The sequence below is a fragment of the Electrophorus electricus genome, chromosome 19, assembly GCF_013358815.1.
Source record: "Electrophorus electricus isolate fEleEle1 chromosome 19, fEleEle1.pri, whole genome shotgun sequence".
NCBI classification, from domain to species: Eukaryota; Metazoa; Chordata; class Actinopteri; order Gymnotiformes; family Gymnotidae; genus Electrophorus; species Electrophorus electricus.
The window spans coordinates 3581357-3601910 of record NC_049553.1 but is presented as its reverse complement, the minus strand read 5'-3'; the positions used below and the strand labels follow the sequence as shown (position 1 = coordinate 3601910).

The 20554-nt window shown below is 41.6% G+C and overlaps 2 protein-coding genes across 2 annotated transcripts; both read left to right on the top strand.

The window, feature by feature from the left end:
- Nucleotides 1–1331: 1331 nt before the first annotated feature.
- On the top strand, nucleotides 1332–7395 carry trmt10a (tRNA methyltransferase 10A). Its single transcript, XM_027017204.2, has 8 exons — nucleotides 1332–1399; nucleotides 1810–1979; nucleotides 2117–2279; nucleotides 2461–2532; nucleotides 2628–2702; nucleotides 3157–3306; nucleotides 6419–6524; nucleotides 6880–7395. The coding sequence occupies exons 2-8, from the start codon at nucleotides 1837–1839 to the stop codon at nucleotides 7140–7142; spliced, it is 972 nt and encodes a 323-aa protein (XP_026873005.2). The 5' UTR covers nucleotides 1332–1399; nucleotides 1810–1836; the 3' UTR covers nucleotides 7143–7395.
- A 171-nt stretch (nucleotides 7396–7566) lies between these two features.
- On the top strand, nucleotides 7567–19609 carry nectin4a (nectin cell adhesion molecule 4a). The gene is made up of 11 exons (XM_027017263.2): nucleotides 7567–7641; nucleotides 12056–12253; nucleotides 12575–12742; nucleotides 14050–14328; nucleotides 14979–15096; nucleotides 16886–17037; nucleotides 17630–17789; nucleotides 18049–18124; nucleotides 18283–18342; nucleotides 18468–18665; nucleotides 18864–19609. Exons 1-11 carry the CDS (start codon nucleotides 7578–7580, stop codon nucleotides 19308–19310), a joined length of 1920 nt encoding a protein of 639 aa, XP_026873064.2. The 5' UTR covers nucleotides 7567–7577; the 3' UTR covers nucleotides 19311–19609.
- Nucleotides 19610–20554: the final 945 nt, after the last annotated feature.

Below are 20554 nucleotides of genomic sequence, written 5' to 3'. Positions count from 1 at the left end.
ACAGACAGAAACCAGAATAAATCTAATTAATAAAAAACATTTAGACCCCTACATCAGGCGAAACATATCTGAACAAATACATCTGAATTAAACCTTTGGATGCCAATTGTGCTGCAATCAACTAATTCTTAGATTTGTATTTTTTTATTGTCCTTTAATACCTATTACACACACATATACACACAACAGAGTAAAAAAGAAAAAAAACCTTTGCATTCGTGGTGTTTGGAATTAAGCAAAGGAATTTACATTTTGGAAATGTGCATATTTAACAGAATTGAGTAGTAAAATGAAGAAAAGGCCTTGGACCCTACCAGAGAATAATAGTTTATCCCGTATCTTCTACATCATTATGCATGGTCAGCACACCCACAGTTCCCATCAGAAATCTGTCATTTTATATAGATTTATTTTTGCGTCATTTGCTTCTTCTTTTTTTTAAAGTTGATTAACATCAGGTATTTATAGGAATGAAGTTAGGAGAAATTTTTGAACTGGTGTGTTCAAGTTATACTTAATATCAATAACCAAATTCAAGTTTTCTAAGCTCAAAAGCAATATCAAACTATCTATATGAGTTATCTACAAAAAATAAAAATCATTTATATATTACCGAGGACACCAGATCGTAAACTGGTTTATGCTGTCTCGTACATTGTGACCTTTTTGGCTGCATGTCTAGCATGTAGCTGGATCATGTAACAGGGAGGTGAGAGGTGGGAAGAATGAAGGAAAGAGCACCAAGCCAAATCACGTTACAGATAAGGACGTGACGAGATTTAGGAAGGATCAAATTGATTTGGACTGCACCCTGTCTAATCCCTAAAATGTTTTCAGCACATTCTCAACAGGCTTCTCTTCCCCTCCTTGCCAGAAGAGATGATTTATGCAGTGAATGGCAATTGTGTCTGTAAACAATCTTTGAATTGCAGCAAGGCATTTCTGTGTGAAAGAATTTAAGTTGCCGGTTTTAAGGTTTTCATCAGACAGAATAGATGAGAAGATGAAATGGCAAAAGCAACTCGAGATCAACGTACAAAAAATTATGTGTTCAAAATATTATTTTCAAACTAGTGCTTGTGCACTTCTTAACAATGTGTAGATTGTCATTTGTCTTTCCTCCTATCTTCTATTTTTTATCATTTTAAAACAATTTTTGACTTATCCTGATCGGTTCCATTTTATTTGAATTCTTTTAAGTTAAACGTTCTTACCAGAGATCTGTCTAGACAAACAAGTGCTTAGGTACTTTTATTTTTCCGTATGCCCTTACAAACATGGTGGATAGTGAATGACCTAGTGGCGCAGATAAATGACGCAAAAACGCGACACGCTGTGGTAGAGGCTCAAACCTGGATGAAAATAAGGCGCTGAATGAGTGAGAGTTTCGCATGAAGTTGTAAGTTGGTGATGTTATCAGGCAGTATCACGATTCTTGTCTGTGCAACCTTTAGAAGCCTACGATAGTAGTACTTGTGCTGGTCTTGTTCTCTTTGAAAGTTCTGTTGACACACGTCAAACCTACCTGTCATGCTAGCTAAGCTAGTTATCTTAGCCAATAATAAATTATAAAAAATAACAACAGAGGGAACATTTTAACCTAGTTTTCTAGTTATCTAGCTAATTGTAAAGTGAGTTGAATAAATGTCAAAAATATTTACATTTACAACAAACATCTAAAATGCAAGATGTTTTTTCCTACATAATTATTCATAATGTGGCTAGCTACTTTTAAAACTGGTGCTCGTAGAAGAAAAACTTTATATATTAACCCCCCCCCCCCCCCCCCCCCCCCTGCTTTGGTAACAGCAACTTTCATCAGAAGTCAGCAGTAGCATGTCCGCTGATGGTAACAGAGATCTCAAAGCTGATGGAAATGACCAGAAGGTCCAAAGTGGAGAAGCTGAGATGCTGTCAAAGAGGCAGAAAAAGAGGCTCCTCAGGCAGCAGCAGTGGGAAGAGCAAAGAGACCTACGCAAGTAAACGTGGCACTGATAGCCATTCAAATGACAGTAAATTCATAACGGGTTTCAGAGAACTGCATTGGGATCGATGTGGTGTGCCGTACTGTTTGTGATGTTACCTGAGCCCCCCATGTGACCCCCACCTGTTGCAGGCAGAAGCGCAAGGAGCGGAAGCAGCAGAGGAAGCTGGAAAGGCAGACACAGGCTGAGGACGGAGCTGACAGCAGAGTCAAGAAGCGCCTGCGTAGTGAGGCAGAGCCCAGCCCTCTCCGCCTGATCCTAGACTGCAGCTTTGACAGCCTTATGGTGCTAAAGGTGTGATCACCACCGCTCACCCACCCAGTGAGAACTACTGCACGTTCATCCACGATGTGCTTAGACTTGTATGAGGAGTATGCTAGAAGTATTACAAAAGCGTATCGTTCTATTTGCGTGTCAGGCCTGGTATTAATGTGTTTGTGTTTATGTAATTTTATTAAACAATTTTAATGTTCAGGACGTAAAGAAGCTCCACAAGCAGATCCAGAGGTGCTATGCAGAGAACAGAAGAGCAGCACACCCCGTGCAGGTAAATGACCATCATGTCAGTTTGACCCTGAAATATATATCTATTGTAATTAGTTGTGCACATGTGACATTTTGACTTTTGACCTTCTTACATAGTTTTATATAACAAGTCATGGTGGGCAGTTGAAACAAAACATGGATGAAATTAACAAAGGCTGGGTGAACTGGAAGGTAAGTTTTTATTTTGTATACCAACTTGTAGAATGGCAGGGGTTCTTTACTTTCCAACTTGTAATTTTGTTGATGTATAAAGTTATTCTGTATGTAAGTGTTCAGGCATATCCACTTAAGCATACACAAAGTCAGTGAAAGGTGAAAACATGAAAGTCTTTATACTTAAGCTCATTACCTACCTTTTAAATTTGTATTAAATGTCTATTGTAAAATCACCAAATTATCTGGCCTGCTATCATACATGTAAAATTAGCCAGGTGGTCATCTAATCCACATATGAATAATGTATAAATTACTTCCCTGCAGTTCAGTAACTCATGTCACTGTCAGAAATCTCAAGGGACATGACAATACATCAAACCTGGTGTTGTGGGTGCAAATTGCATTATAGGAGGCATTGGCTTTAACTCACTGAACTTGTCTACCCCGGTATTTATTTCAATGCACATAGGACATCCATATCAAGCCAGAGCACTTTCATGAAGTCTTAAGCAAAGAGGATTTGGTGTACCTTACCTCTGATTCACCCAACGTACTGCAGGAGCTTGATGAAACTAAGGCCTATGTGATTGGGGGCCTAGTGGACCACAACCATCATAAGGTTTGTTATATAATGCTATGTACTACATCTTTCTTGAAAAATGCATGGAGGACTGATTGCTAAATTTGTCGGACCCACCCCTGAAGGTGACATGCTGATGTTTTACTGTTGCTTTTATGAACAATTTTTGTCCTTAGAGCCCCACTAGCCTAGATCTTTTGGAAGTAATTCTTGGAGCACAGAAAATATCCATTGGCAGAATGTATCAATATTTAGATTTTGATAGCAGTAGTAAGAGACCTTTACCTTATTTGAGACATCTATAATTCTGGTGGAGATGCTCAGTTCTATCTATGCATTAGATAAATATACAACGGCAAAGCAGCACTACAGCCAAAGGTTTTACATCACTCCCATCTAAACATGACATGTTTCCTAATGTGGCTGTGTCGTGATTTATATAGGCTACATTACAGTGTTTTGGCTCTGTACTGTTTTATATAAAGCGATGACCATGGGCTGAAGGTTCAGCTTTATTGGAATCATGACTCCCTTTATACATGTTCCTCCAATTTCAGAATACTGTCTTACTGGGCCCTTTAACATCTATTGTTATGTAGGATCTGAGACTTCTCTTGCATCTGAAGTTTAGATGCTTATCCCGCTGCTGCCATTACATAATTTTTTTCTTCTGTTCTTTCCTTTTTTTTCTTCATTCTGTTACAGGTTAATCTTCTGATCTGTCTGTAAGGTTTTGTTTTAGAACTCAACACTCTTTGGGCTTTTTGTATGTACTTTTAAGCAAATTATAAACTTCCCTCTCTGTTTTCAAGGCTTACCAGTGGTTTGTGTCTCATGGTAAAGATGATCATGCTGGTTTATTCCCCTCATAAACTGACTGCAACAGTGGCATCCTTTTACAGTGTCATGCTTCAGTCCAGTGAGCTCTTTAGAATGACCCAGTCTTTCACATAGTTTATAAAGGCAAACTGCATGGATAGGTGCTTGATTTTATACATCTGTGGCATTGGGACTGAATGAAACACCCAAATTCAATGATTAAGAGGTGTGTCCTAATACTTTTGTCCATATAGTGTTTTTCAACGAGTGAAATGTCATGGCGTGACACCTGACCATGTCCTGAAGAACACGTACGTTGACATGTCTGTTCAGAAGGGTCGGATACCGAATGTGCCGGGATGCCATGAAAATACAGGGAATTGTCACACAGCTGATCAGAGGTGTACAAGAAGGAAAAAGTAACTGTGGCTGACACCTTTTTCTTCTAATGTGCTGTGGCTGGGCCTCACCAGTGCATCCATTCCATAGCTTTACTCTGAGTGTCACCTCGAGGGCAGAACTTAAGGATGACCCCGACTGGAAGAAGGGACCATCAATGCATATACTATTTTAGTGATCCTGTGCCTTGGCCGACACCTTTTGACAAAGTCTGGAGTCTGACAGCCCCCAGCCAGAGCCCCCTTTATGGATGCTCTAATAGTCACAGCAGCCCCAGAGCCAGGATGCTGGTGGGCTGTCCAGGGCTTTGAGAAGCTCTTCATCCAGGATGGATGTGCTTCAAGCCATAGAATCCAGGTTCTTGGTGTTAAATTATGGGAAGGTACTAAGATGCCATCAGTCAGGCAGAAGCCTGGAAAACCACTGACAGCACTCTGAAGAATGCTGCTTCCCTCAAGGCCATAAACAAGGGGTTGAGGACATGCATGGCTACTACCGATCTATGAATTCCCTTAGTGGATGGTCGAGGGCTTCGAGAGGGGGATCAGTCAGCACCTGCGCAGGTGGCTGGGTCTACCACATAGGCTGAGCAGCATCGCCCTGTGTGGGAAGAGCATCGCCCCGAAGCTCCCCGTGTGCCAGCCTAAGTGTAGACATTGTGGACCTGTGCTAGACAGGCAGAGTGGCCTCAGGAAGAGCACGGCAGCTTTCCATCAACCCATCATCGCTAACCTGAGGATGATGACGGGCGTCACCAGGTCCGAGAGGAGATAAAAGCCGCAGTTGAAGAGCTGCGTGTAAGCCAGATGATGAGTACGAATAAGCAGGGAACATGGGAAGATGGGAACAGGCGCTGGATCAGAAGATATCCTGGTCTGACTTGTGGCACACTGAACCCTTCTGCAATAATGGTCCTAAAACAGTCTGACATTCTTCGAAACCTGTGTAGCCTTTTCAGCTGAAGAGAGGTCATCTCGCTGGCATGTCCCTTGTGAACTGGGGCACACTCATATCTGCTTCCCAAGGCATTAAGTGAAGGTCCTTACCACTGGCAGCATGAACAGTTGCTGAAAGCTGTTGATAACACCTCTGCAGTGCCTCCCACCAAGCCAAGCGCCCCCGACCATCAAGGCTGGCAATGGCATTTGTAAGAGTTGGGGAGAAATCCCAGCCCCAGCCGAAGGGAGCAGTAGGACTTTGGAACAGCATTTGACTGGCAGATGAGGAATTCCAGAGAACTTAACAGAGACCGCCCTGAGAGCATACATTGTGCTGGTTTTGCAAATCCTTTGGAAGATTTGTTCCCTTGGAAGATGGAGTGTAAGAGGCAAACAAAAGGAAGGGAACTAAGTATGCAGGCTTGGTGGACAAGTGCTACAGAAATGGGTGAGGAACACTGTGCGTGCCCGTTGAGGTGGGCTGAAGAGGATCTGCAGGTCGGTCTCTCTGCAAGGCCTACGATTTCCTCGGCATCACAGACGCACACAAAAGGAATCCAATCAGAAGCAGACTCTAGATAGCTGTAGATCAAAAAGAGTGATCCATTGGTGCATGCAACTTGGACACAAGCTAGGAACTGATCATTCCCAGCTGGGTTGCCCGAGAGAGGGTGAGTGATGTTCAAAAGACCTGAAACACCCAGTGACCCCAGGTAACATCACTGATGATGTGTCGAAGTGCATCACTAGTTTTTTTTTGTTTGTTTTTTTTTGTTTTGTTTTGTTTTGTTTTTTTTGTAAACTGCCATTGATGCTTTTGGTTCTGTACAGAGGTGAAACAACAGCAATGTTCACTATCCAGTTACTTATGGGAAGCACTGTATTTAGTATGTCCATGTAGTCGTAAAGCAGTGGTGGAAGATGCTGATTGGTTGAGGGCACTTTAAAAATATTCTGATGTTTCTCAGCATGTCAACCATCCTCATGTATTTCAGGGAATCTCCTTAGAGCGTGCCAAAGAGCTTGGAATTTCTCATGCCCAACTACCACTGGGCAGTTTTGTCAAAATGAACAGCCGCAAAGTGCTTGCCGTCAACCATGGTGAGGAAACATGCCTGCATACACACACGTTCACACAAGTCTGCACATGCATACAAAGAAGCACAACATGAGAGTTTCACAAAAGCGTTCCAAGTTTGAACTGAATGTGGCAACTTTTGAGACAGCTTTAAATGAACCCTCCTACCTGCACCGGTAAGAAGGAGGCAAAGCCTGTATGACAAAGCTATGGAAGAAAATGTGGAAAAATGCATTATTGCTGGCATTAGCTACTGTAAACCAACCACCATATGCCTCAAAGTTAGCAGCATTAATTTCTCAGAAATGCAGTGCATTTAGTTGTGAATTGCTGAAGGTCAGCACAAGCACATTAAGCTCTGCTTTACCTCTTTTCCAGTGTTTGAGATTTTGCTGGCGTACCTGGAGAAACACGACTGGCAGGAGGCGTTCTTCACCGTGCTGCCCCAGAGGAAAGGAGCCGTACCCTTGGACCAAGAGGACACGCAGGAGCAGGACAGCGAAGACGACGACCACTCTGACAGAGACTCAGGCTCCTGCAATCCAGGCATACGAAAGGATGAAGACACACAGGATATACCAGAATACAAGCAGGAAGGACATGAAAATCTACCAGATTTGTGTGAACACGCTGCAGAATAGAATGAAATTACCTCAAGTATTATTTTAATTTTTTATTTTATTTTTTTTTTGCCAATGATTTGGAATGATTTTTTTTTTTTTACGTCATGTATTATTTTTTAAAATGTATTTATTTTTCCCAGTGATATGGAATCGCATTTTTTTCTTTCTTGCCAGTCTCCAAGTTATGTATATTGCTACAATTTAGGCAATTTGGGAAATATGTTTTTTGTTGTTGAGTTAATTCCTCGCTAACATTAAAACTGCTGCCTAATCTCTTGTGTAATCTTGTCTTTTATCCAGATGTAGGCGATTTCAGTGTATACATAGAACGTTTGATTATACAGCATTGAGATTGCATATGGTGTATTCAAGAAAACAGTAGTGTGCTTCAGTTTCAAAGATGAACTAACTTTGGTTTTGCTGCCCTCTAGGGATAGCTCATAGGCTCATTAAATGAATAGTTTGGTGGGGGGAAAAAATCCACGCTTGTGTCATTACCCCAAAAGTAATCAACCAGGTAAGACATGTCTTAATTTTATTTGATTTTGCATTGCATGACTAACACATCTCATAAGTATAGTGAGCTTATACTCGCCGTGTAGCATCACACAAGTATGTGGTGTCAAAAAGTAAGTGATATTATTTAACTTGATGTGGATTTATGGAACTGTGACGATCTCTGCATGTAATTTGCGCAGTGCTGCTTGTTGGTTATAGGACCTCAGGTGTGCATTGCCTCGTAGCTAAAGTGCAACACTAACGAAGCAAATATATGGGCATCGAATGTAAAAACTGAAGTTGAAATGCCAGCAAAATATTCCTTTAACATTTTAACACGCTCTAAAAGTATTCAGCAACGAATGACCACAGCGACTAGACATTGACACCTATCATATATATATATATATATATATATATATATATATATATATATATATATAACGGAACACAGACAACATGCGCTGTACGTTGTACATGTGTACTTTTTAATGACAGCTACTCTAGTCTGTATGTCTCGGTTGTGGTATGTAGTATGAAACTATTAGTTTGTACTAGTAGTATTACTAGTATGTAGTATGGTCTCGGTAGACTGTCTGCGTATGGAACGGTTATCCAACCTGGACACCTGGTGGCACTATCGCATCACGCAGAGGTGGGCAACTCATTAAGGGTAATTGGAAGTATATTTAAATAAAACCCCAAGGAATCAAACATTTGCGGGAATCACGGTACTGATATGTAAAAACTCCCGTTTTAGAGGTCGAGGTGCCATTCGGTATTGCTTCTCTTTGGAAAGATAATCTGCTTTATGTTGTGGCATTGCCCGAGGCTCTAACTGCTTTTAATGGAGAACAAGTTTGCAGGTTAGAGTGTCTGTTCGGCTACGGGCTAATCGTGTCACCAGATGCGCACACACTTCCTCTCCAGAAAAATAAAGTAATAACGCATAAGCAGAAATAATTCTTTTCCATTTGCGTTGGCAACGCCGGCGTAGTGTGCACGAAGATTGAAATTCTGCTGTTTGATTATCCGTTCTTATGTAATGTTACTGTCTGAAATTGGGTATCTTCAAAGGGAGGATTATGTTTGCTTCGAAACAGATCAGCAGTAAGGAAAACAAACAACCAAACAATGTTATAAAAGAGAAGTACACAAAAAAGGGAATTATAAAAAGGAAGTACATTTAAACCATTGCCTGTAGTAACGGGTAAAACATAAATCACAACTTATAATTAAATCAAAGCAAGCGAAAGGATATCTAAATATCACTCCCCTCTCTTTCTTAAAACACTCCTCTTGAGTTCCTGGGAACTGGAAAGATGACTCGCTCAGTGCGCGTGAGTGCGCGCGGTGGCGTAAAGGAGTTGAATCGCGTTAACAGGTGTCTGCGAGAAAAACGCAATATATAGATAGAATATTTAATATATATAATGTATCCGTGATGCTGGTATAATCAACACGCCTTTGTCGAGAAAAAAAAGCGGAACAAATTAACCTCACGCAAAAGACTGAAAATATTTGCATAGAACAAATGTTCATTGTGGATAGCGGTAAATAAGAGTCTTTGGCTGGAATTTGGTGACATGTTTTTTTTATTTTTATTATTGTTGCTTTTTGGTCATTACTAAACACGCCTGGAAATTTTAACAACACGAAGCTAACAAGAGATTGGGATTCTTTTATTTCGGACGATCTGCTTCGACCAGGTCTACAGCACCTTTTCTGATTATGTTACGTTCTTGATCTGAACACACTTTTAAACTTCATATTTGGATCAAAATCCCAGCATTCACGCGTGGACAATGATGTCAATGTTAAAATGGTCAAGGATTTTAATAATCTACAATTTATGTGAGTAATTCTTGCATTACTTTTGTATATTTTCTGTGTATTTTTCTGAAGAATTTCTTGCTTGTTGCTCAAGTTTTTTGGCTTGGTTACTGGCAGCATCAACAACACGTTCACAGTTGTCCGATATTTCAGGAAGAACTGGTTATGATAAATTCACCTCCTTTGCCTCCTGTATGTGTAGAATATCCCTCCCTAACACACGCACAGAAGTATTTGTTTGGGAAAATATGAGTGTTTATCTGGGAGTACTGTAGGGTGTGTGTGTGTATTTTTTTCTTTAACACCATTTGGGGAGGAATATCCCCACAATTACGGGAAAGTGTGTGTGTGTGTGTGTGTGTGTGTGTGTGTGTGTGTGTGTGTGTGTGTGTGTGTGTGTGTGTGTGTGTGTGTGTGTGTGTGTGTGTTTGCTTGTTTGTTTGTTTTTTAATGTAGCTTTTATTTGAAAAAAATAATACAGTAAGTGTGTGTATCTGGACAAAGTATGCGTATGTATACACATGTAAAAAACAGATTCTTTTTATGCTAAAACTTTGTATATTTAACAGTCCTTTTATCTGGGTGTCTGTAATCTTAATTGCATATCTTACACATAGGCCTTTGTGATATTTTCCCAGCTCAGCTCTGGACATACAGTCTTATGTACTATAAGTGTAATGTAAGTCTTAGGCTACAAAACATTTTCAGTGGTATTTATAAGGTTCTTTTTAGTTCAAGCTGAAAAACAAAGTCTTTTTTCAGTCTTTTGAGTTCTTTAACTACTTATACTTTCATTACTTCACTTATGCAGAAGATATCCGACTGTTCATAGGCTCATAGAGCAAATCAAGTGAAACTATAATATAGTTACTGACTCCCTGCATTATTTCATATGTCACCTGAGATTTATTTTTACATTTTTAAGTATATATGTTTGTCATTACAGTGTTACAAAACACAAACTAGATAATATAAATTGACCCATTGATAAAGTTAGTTTGGATTTGCTGTACAGTAAATTACCATTGTTCAATATAAAATCCTGTTTACTAGATTTTAATGTAGTGTTCAATCTACACATCTTGTACACTTATCACAGTGAAGCCTATGTACTGTATGTCACTTGAGATGTAATGTTTGTAATATGAGAATGAAGAATATGTTAAGCAATATTTTCTTTTCAAGCTTTGAGTTTAGTCTGACGTGTGTCTCTCTGGTGTGTCTCTTTGATTACCCACTATGGCAAAACTGCATTTCGGTTGTAGGTAGTGTTGGCAAAGACAATATGTTTTAATGAAATACTCATGGAACTCTTGTAAATGCTGTAAGTGTGCATACTCTGGAAGAAACTGCATAAAAGTGATAGATACAGGGATGAAAATGTATGTTTTTATATATGCTATGCATATAATAATTTGATTAATGCATGCAAATCAGTACAGATTCATAGATTTTTCTTTTTTGTGTGTGTGTTTGTGTTTGTGTGTGTGTGTGTGTGTGTGTGTGTGTGTGTGTCTGTGTGTCTGTCTGTGTGTGTGTGTGTCTGTGTGTGTGTGTGTGTCTGTGTGTGTGTCAGTGTGTGTGTGTGTGTCTGTGTCTGTGTGTCTGTGTGTGTGTGTGTGTGTGTGTGTGTGTCTCTGTGTGTGTGTGTGTCTGTGTGTGTGTGTGTGTCTCTGTGTGTGTGTGTGTGTGTGTGTGTGGGTGGGTGTCTGTGTCTGTGTGTGTCTGTGTGTGTGTCTGTGTGTGTGTGTCTGTGTGTGTGTGTCTGTGTGTGTGTGTGTGTGTGTGTGTGTGTGTGTTTGTCTGTGTGTGTGTATGTGTGTGTGTGTGTGTGTGTCTGTGTGTGGGTGTGTGTGTGTGTGTGTGTGTGTGTGCACGCAGGGGTGGATGTACTTGCACTCTTGCCACCCTGAGATAATTACTGTTGACACACTGAGCAACAAGTTGAGCAGCATATCTACCTTTCATCCACAAAGCCTCTTCTAGACTCCTGTTTTTCTATCATTCTCTCCTACATTTGCTCCATCACGCTTGCTCTCTCCTCCTGTTTTGTTGTACCTTCTTTTTAGGCGTTGCTTGATTCTTCCGCCCTGTTAGCCCCACCTGTCTCCATCTGAAACATTTGACATGCGGTTCTACTTTTGTTTGTTGTTCCTACAGGTGATCGTGTGCTGTTCAGTTCAAACAGGGCTGTCTAGCTCCATGTCTGGCTGATCCGAGTACAGCAGGGTTTGGTGATTTCCCTGCTAAAACACACCTGACTCAACCCACCGGTTAATTGAGGGGGTTTAGTCGGTGTTTAGCAAGACCAGCCGGACCTTATAATCCATGAATTTGATCAATTCATTTCCCAGCCTGGTGGTTTTGTTTTCGCAGTGGTAATTTTGTGCTGTTAGAAGTAATTGCTAGGTAAAAGACGCATAAAACTTATTTTGCCTTGTATTTGTAATGGACAGTTGACATGGTCTATCTTAATCAATAAATAAATAGGGCATGAGGAGTCCAACTGGTGCTTCTGAAATAAGAGTCATTTTGACATCCATTCCAGTGCCATAATTGACACACTGCCCCTCTGTCTTTTCTCTCTTCCCCTCTACTAGTGGCCTGTGTAAACGGTGGGAAGTTTGTGGAGCCTTCATCTCCAACTGTATTTTCTTCAGCAGAAGGAGAGACCCGTCTTCCCTGTCGGTATCAGGTATCAAATGAGGAGGTGAAAGTTCAGGTCATCTGGTATCGGGAAAAGCAAGATGGAAGCAAAGAGCAGATTATAACAGCTCATCACATAGATGGACAGCTAGGTAGGATGAATATCTAGCATCCATTTTTATCTATGCTGTGTTCTGTCACACACACATTTCTTTCACTAAAAGCCTTTCACAAAACCCCTTTGGCTCTATTCCCTAAACCTCTTAAGCAAGTTTTCCTTACTAGCCATGCTGTTTAGTACATTTGGTGACTCAAAGTTTGATGAGAGTTTGACTACTCTTGTTATACATCAATAATAATTATGTCATGTGCAGTGTAGGAGGCAGAACATTTCCTGTTACCCCTTTCCTGTTCTGGAACTGGTGTTCTACCTTTCACTAGTAGAACTCTCATGCATTTCTCCTGTGTGTCAGAATCACCTTTGTATATAGGCCACGTGCGGTTCGAGGACAGCGACCCCATGAAAAACTCTGCTCTCATCATCATGAACACAGGGCTCGCAGATGAGGGTACCTACAGCTGCAACATTATCACCTTCCCCTTTGGAAACTTCGCAGCACACATATCTCTCATCGTGCAGAGTAAGCATGTGTCGATGTGGCAGACAGCACTGCAGAAAACCCAATGCACAATGCTGAAACGCATCTTGCTCCAGGTGCGAATTTCAGTTGTGCTTCGTGTTCACGGTTGGCTGTATGTTACAGGTAGTTGGACTGGAGTACCAGAAGTTTCAAACCTGACTGGGGTGGGGCAAGATATATCTCCCCACTATGTCTATGTTATGGTACCAGCCAGTTGGGCATCGGAATTGTGCGATAGCAGAGCTCAGTTTTTAGCATTCGGTTTCAAACCTTCTTTAGATGTTTGACAATGCCATGTGGCAGAAAGTTCAAAGTGGATTTGCAGTTAGTCTAGATTTACCTTGAAGAAGATACAACTGGATTAAAATAAAACGTTTTTACACTGGGTAAAAATACATCATCTAATTGTTTTAAATTCTCTTGATGTAATAGTTTGATCCTGTAAATCTCAGAGTGTATGCCAGGTATGGCATAATCTGTGGTCTCTGTGACATGTTTTGGATATAACAAATTTTATAAATTTTTATTAGAGGTGTCACCGTGCAGGTGTGATTTCACAGCGACATCTACAGATACCTGCTGAAGTCCAATGGAAGATTTCTATCAGTTTTCAAAGTCTCACAACATGGCTTAATTTATATGGTTGGAGGAGGTCAAGATCTTTATTGGAGTCAGTGGGGCCAATATAAGCGCAAGCAGTTTTACCTAAATCGCATGCTGTATTAATATCCTCACCTCACTGAGTGACTAGTTGTGATGGGCACTGAGAGGGAGCAAGATGCAAGTGCATGTTTTGGAGTGTCTTTATCCTCCATAGCAGCAAAGGTGAAACAAAGGCGAAGTCGATGAGTTGGTAAACAGGTAGGAATTGCGCTTCCAGAAAAACTTGAAGCATAGCGTGGATGCAGCAGAGCAGAGGTAACCCTCGGAGCATCTGTCTTGAATGCTGCAGCAAGGAAACAATGCGCAACACTGGACAAGTGTCCCTAAGTAGAAGCAAAATACAAACAAGGGACAGGTGCAGATGATCACTAATCAGAGAATTGGGAACGGGGAAGGTATGGGGTGTGTGTGTGTGTGTGTGTGTGTGTGTGTGTGTGTGTGTGTGTGTGTGTGTGTGTGTGTGTGTGTGTGTGTGTGTGTGTGTGTGTGTGTGTGTGTGTGTGTGTTTGTGTGTGTTGGGCGAGGGGGCATTGGCCATGTCCCTCCGGTTGGGTGCCTACCACACAGTGACACCAGTTTTAAATATAACATAACATGAAACTACAGTGCTAAGTCTCATACATCCATATTTCCTTTCCTCTCAGCCATCCCCATCTCCTCCCTGGACCCTGTTACACTAGTGGAGGGACAGACTTTCCGACCGGCGGCCACGTGCCGCTCCGTTGCGAAGCCTCAGCCAGGCCTCTCGTGGGACACCGAACTGGTGGGCACCAGCCAGAACCGTAGTCTGGACAACAGCGTGAGCTCCATCACCTTCTCCCTCCACCCCCTGCGGAGCCTCAACGGACGCAAGCTGGACTGTCTGGTGTGGCACCCGACCCTGACAACCCCACGGAGACTCAGCAACCAGCTCGTGGTCCACTGTGAGTTCTACACGTTCAGAGTTTTTCTGTGTCGGGGTGTTTTTATTGTTGTTGTTGTTGTTTTGTATTTTTGTGGTTAACATATAGATTTGGGATGTGCTGAGATTTGGGCACAGTCAGTCCAGCATGATTGAGCATTTCATGGATGTTGTTATTAAATAGCATGGCAAAATGTTTTTTCAAAATTTTGTTTTTATTTTAATATATGCAACTCAGAGAGTGGCTTATGTCATACTTACCTAATGGGAAAATGCCCTCATTTCCTTTGCCTACCTGTGCCTGTTTACTGTAATCTGTGGTGACTGATCTATAGCACTCATTTCATGCATGTGTCAGTGCTATGACTACCCAGTGTCTGCCTGATTCATTGTCTTAGCATTTTAAGTTCTAAGAAGTTAGCTAAGCACTTTTAGGGTGTGTGTGTGAAGAGGCTGAATGAAATACTTTAGCAATCCAGGGTGAAATGCCTCATATCTTTATTTGTATTAAGTTTTTACTGTTATATCTGTTATACCACAGGATGGTGAAGTTGGTAGTAGCATCATGCAGCATTTTCATCAAAAAGTCAAATACAAGGTCTTAAGATGAAAAGGGCAGGCTTTAAGTATTGAAAGACACACTGTGTGTTTGTGTGTGTGTGTGTGTGTTAGACCCTCCAGATGCAGTGCTTTCAGGTTATGATAAGAACTGGTATGTGGGACTCCAGGGCATGTCGCTCCAGTGTGATGCTGGAGGAAACCCCAAACCACACAATTTCACCTGGTCCAGGTAAGCCTGGTCAGCATTCTGGCCACCTTCCTGCCCGACTCTCTGTTTGTTTGCTTGTAATTCAGCTACTCGGAGTTATTGGAATTCTCCATGCTTTAAAAAGAAACTCTCACATGACAGCTTTTTCCGCACAACATGCAGTAATTATCCACTGTAAAAGACCAATACAAGGAGCTGACATTTCACCATCATGGACATACCAGGCGACTGGCCTACATAGCTAAATTACTCAAGCAAAATCATCCACAGTGTTTTCTTACTGCTTTAAGGTTTTATCCCTATGAAATTTTACTATTTGAGAGTTAAATCAAGCCAACATCACAGTCATAACTGTACATCCTAATAATTCAGTGGTTTAGGTGAATCTGAACCACAGCCTTGTTACGTGACACGTTTAAGAGTCATATATAAAATAAAAACTAGTAATTGTAATTTTGCTTCCAGATTTCATTATAGATATCTGTCCATTACAGATATCATATAGATACTAAAAACTATTACTGCTAAATCATATAGATAGTAAATTGTACAATGAAGCCAGTGTGATAAAACAGAACAGTTTAACCTAGACTGCATTTAACCTTTAAAGGAAAATCCAAATTTAAAAAATCGATAGTAGTCACGGACTAGGTTTGACCTGCGTCCAGATATTCAGCCAGTGAATGTCAGAGACTGAGAGAGACCTACAGACCTGCTTGGTTCTGTACTTGTAAGGCTGCTTTTTGTATTTCTGTTTGTCTATCTACCTGCGTGCCACAGTAATCCAGTCTCAAGGTGTGGTACATCAGTGATTCAATCAGCTAAGTTCATTATCACGCCCTCGTCAATGTACCTGTTTACCAGATGAACCATTAGTCTCCATGCACGTGTTGGGATTTGTTTTAAAGGGAACACTTTAATCATGAATTAGTGTAATTTCACTAGTTGTGCCTAATTTTGTGTTTGAAGGAGTTGCACGCACACACCTTCAAGTAGTTTGAGTCTTGTATATTGAGCATTGTTTTACAGGCACACGCACACACACGCGTGTGCGCGCACGCACACAGTACTCATTTTGGCAGGCGCCCTAAGTGGGAGAACCTGTTCCATGTCTGCTTGGTGTGAATGCAAAGCAAGTGAAGTAACTGCGTTCTGGTATCGTGTTGCGGCTTGCGCGAAACCGTCAGGAGCAGATTTTCACACGAGGGAGGGAGTGGGTCATGAGAAAGTTGGGTAACGGTCGATGGTGAGTAGGGAATGAGTGGTAAGGCGGTGTGTAGCTGTAGCAAGTTATATCGGTTTGAGTGTCAGTCAGCAAAGGTTGATTTAATCCGGACCACGGACAGCTGTGAAGAATTAGGACAGGCAGATAGGTGAACATGACAGGATACTGCACTTTGCACGCAGCCATTATGCAGAATGATTGGGTGTCTTATCTAAAACATGTCTAATGCACCTCCGTATGTTTTGAGAGATGTGACTGCTGAGGCTATACAAACTTGATATGATTGAAAATAATTTGTGCAATTTTTGTTGACTAACTGTTCATGAATTAATAGGAGCCTATGATTAATAACAAAGTAACTGACCACAGTGCTGTTCAGATCCATGACCTAAAGCTCCTGTATAACTGAGCACAGAGATACATTGCTTAGGATTTACAGCAAGTCAACAACAGGACACCACACGTTAAGTTTAGGCAACGGTTTCATATTGCCAGTCATAAGTTCTGAACTGGGAGTAACGTCTCTTCCTCACGTTTATGTGAATTACAGTTAAGCACAGAGCCATGTTTTTTCCACTCCCACAGAAAGCAAGGAGGACTACCAGAGGGCGTGACCATGCAGAACGAGATCCTGCTATTTAACAGGCCACTCCGATTGACGGACAAAGGAACATACCAATGTGTGGCCACCAATGAAGTGGGATCAGGGAAAGCTGACTTGGAAATATCTATAGAAGGTGTGTGGGGGGGGATTAAATTATCCCTTTTGATTATGTAGGCTTTGTCCATTCACAAGAAAATTTAACTGGAGACAAATATTGGCTAAAATACCTACAGAACTGTACATAAACAAGTTCCAATATAACATGTAGTAACATGAAATAATGTTTTGGATTGCATTTTGCTGCCCTCTGGTTTGGCCAGACCAGGGATTTTAGGATCTTATCATTGCTGACCCCTAGTGCATATATTATGCACATGCACAAAGCATAATCTCTCCAGAAAACTCATTTGTTCAGATGAGTCAGAAGAGGGCTATGTGATAGCTGACTGGTGTCTGTGCATTTGTGTGGGTGTATGTGTGTTTGAGTGGGTGTGTCTGTGTGTGTGTGTGTGTGCGTGTGTTTGAGTGTGTGTCTGTGTGTGTCTGTGTGTGTGTGCGTGTGTGTGTGTGTGTGTGTGTGTGTGTGTGTGTGTGTGTATGCGTGCTCATGTACATGTGTGTGTGTGTGTGTGTGTATGCGTGCTCATGTACGTGTGTGTGTGTGTGTGTGTGTGTGTGTGTGTGTGTGTGTGTGTGTGTGATGCATGTGCCTGTGGATTTAACAGAGTCACAAGGGAGTTCCACATCCGTGGACAGTCTCCTGCTCATCATCATTGGGGGAGCTGCTGGAGTGCTGGTACTTGTTCTAGTGATTGTAGTCATGACAGTGAACCGATATCACAAACAGAGGAACAAACAACTGACTATGGAGCTGATTGAGAAAAGGTAAGGAAACTTGGATAAGGAGATCCGCTAAGCTCTTTATCTGTTACACTACAAAGCTTTAGTATGTACACACTATCTTAAATTGTAAATGTTTTTTTGCAGGGACAATTTTGGTCCTGCCACACCTCTATGTCTAACTCATCCATTTTCTGTTTCTCATAGCTTGCTTTGCTAAATCAGACACTTTATCCAGTATCATTAGTGACGTGCATTTGTACATGAGATAAAGAATCTCTCTCCCCCTCTCTCCCTTTTTCAGGGAAGAAATATGCACTCTATCCAGACAGGCCTCAATAAGGAGAGTAGGCTCAGTTTGCACAGATAATAAATACCAGGTATGAAAACACACATACACACATATAGACACACACACACACACACACACACACACACACACACACACACACAGACATATAGTAGCAGTTCTTTATTATTCAGTTGTGTATTTTTTTTCATAACTTCCTGTTTTTACTGTCCATCTCTTTCTTATCAGATAGTTGAGACCATGCCACTAAGAGTTGAAGGAACTATACGCACCAGTCTTAGTTCACTGGTGGGTTTGATGAGCTCTCAATGTTCTGCTTTAATTTCTTTTTCAAATACCATTTCTCATATTGGTTGGCAAAGGTTATTTAAGCAAATCCCCCCTCCTTCACATTTGAACATGCTGGCACACAGGAACGACCCCGGTCTAGAGACAGTCGTTCCACTTTAGGTGGAATCGCTACGGATACCCTGGGTCGCCCAGCCATTTTCAACACGTCCAGACGAGGGAGGGAGCGAGCAGTAGACAGAGAGAGGGATAGCGAGCGAGAGGCCAATCGACTGAAAGTGGAGTCTTATGTGAGGAACAGCCACATATCACTGATACATCCGGTAAGGGTGATGCTATGTGACATTTGCTATGACTGCTCCTGGGCACTGCAAATACACAGAGTCCTTTGGATGTTTCTCTACTGCTTTAGAGTATATAGAGTATGTTGTTTCCCCAGCTCATTATACCATTTCCAGTTTCTCTAGTTATTTTTACAAAAGCTCTCATTTTTATGATGCATTTTGCATATTTATTTTCAGGACAGCCACTTCCTCCCTGCTCTACAGCCTTCTCCTTATCCAGTGGACCAGACTGTTGAACGTATCAGGTCTCGCAATGGTAGCGCGATCCTACCAGCAGATGGCAGACCGCACTCGGGAGGGGGTAGCAGAGCAGGCAGCAGGTGTCCTCAGTCACCCTTAAACTCCACCTACCCAGCACTTACAGACGAGGAGGAGGGGGACATAAGTCCAATTGACGAGGACTCAGGGGTCCCCAGTGGCCATACGGAAGCGGATGGCCTGGATAACGCGGGCAGTGAGACGGCAAGTTCCCAGATATCAGAGGCGATGTCCAGTCACTTTGAGCACACCAACGGCACACTGTGGCCCAAGTCAAAACCCAACAGCATCCTCCTGGCGCCGGAGAGCACACGGCTGACCACCGCCCACCCGAGTATAATCCACCACCAACCTCAGATAGTGTAGGAGCTACGGACCCTCAGCTCCGCTGCACCAGGTAGCATCCCTGGATCCAAGAGTGGTCACTGGACAGCCAAAAGGTTTTGGACACTGGAAAACACTGATGGAGAGACATGAGACTCGCCGAGCGAGAAAAGCTGGGTGCTCTTCTGTGAGTAGTCCACATGGTAGGATCACCCACAGGACAAAGTGTAGTTCCTCCATGAATATAGCAAGTTAATTTTAGCACTTTGTGTTAAACCAGAACCATGTGTAAGCATACACTCACTACACACTTTGTTAGAAATATTTATTTATTTTAAAAAAATGTTCACTACATATGTTTTGGGTGGCAGACCACTCTCCACCCAGCACTGACACCGAAATGTTTACACCCACACCCCTGTGTCTGGTAAATGTATACCATAAATGTATACTCACCTACTACCATACCATTAACATGTCAGTGTCACTGTTTTGCTGAGAAAAGCCCACCCTCCAAACAATATCCTGTCATGTAGAGAAAAAGCATCCAGGGCTGAACAGAACAGGGGGTGGCTGATATATTCTGCGTGGCAACTTTTGGGATAGAATCAATAACTACACCTGTAAAATGCACCTGTATGATAGCTGTATCTAACAAAGTGGCCAGTGAGTGTAAGGTGCAGGGTGGGTGTCTAAAGAAGCAGGCAGTGAGTGTTTATGTTTCTTTGGATTCAGAGGTATTAAGCATGACACCTGCGTTATCTCGGGCTGAACACAGTGACTGGTGCTTTCAATCACAGGTATCATGTCAGCGCTTACATCTTGTGGAGGAATATTATCATAAGTCACAATTCAAGAAAAGATGGAAAATCTGTGATCATTTGTGACATGGTAGTCTGTGACCACAATGGAGAAGTGAATCCTCCTGTTCCTCTTTCAATGGTACTGTGCATAAAGTTAAAGAAAAGAAACCTTAGGATTCAAGTCACATGTCTACTTTTGGACAAAAGATATTTCCTTCCACTGATTTTTATTTGTTTATTTGTTTACATTGATTTTTTTATCTTAAAAATACAGAATTTTTGTATATGTTGAATCTAAATAAACTGTCTTCTCTTTACTCCATATAATAAAAGCCACAGTAAAGGTTGACATGAAGTATTATTGACTGTAATAAGATAACACTTTGTATGTTTTCTCAGCTTCCTCTCAGTTTACAGTTTATACATGATAATTGCCTTAAGAATGTATGTGCCTTGAGTATATATAGCTTTTAAGGGGAAATC

Excerpts from the sequence above, each read along its gene's own strand:
- nectin4a (XM_027017263.2), top strand. The coding sequence starts at position 7,578 with ATGAATAGTTTGGTGGGGGGAAAAAATCCACGCTTGTGTCATTACCCC. Across the intron at positions 12,254-12,574 it reads TCACATAGATGGACAGCTAG|AATCACCTTTGTATATAGGC; the intron begins GTAGGATGAATA and ends CCTGTGTGTCAG. Across the intron at positions 18,666-18,863 it reads ACATATCACTGATACATCCG|GACAGCCACTTCCTCCCTGC; the intron begins GTAAGGGTGATG and ends ATTTATTTTCAG.
- trmt10a (XM_027017204.2), top strand. The coding sequence starts at position 1,837 with ATGTCCGCTGATGGTAACAGAGATCTCAAAGCTGATGGAAATGACCAG. Across the intron at positions 3,307-6,418 it reads TGGACCACAACCATCATAAG|GGAATCTCCTTAGAGCGTGC; the intron begins GTTTGTTATATA and ends CATGTATTTCAG. Across the intron at positions 6,525-6,879 it reads AGTGCTTGCCGTCAACCATG|TGTTTGAGATTTTGCTGGCG; the intron begins GTGAGGAAACAT and ends CCTCTTTTCCAG.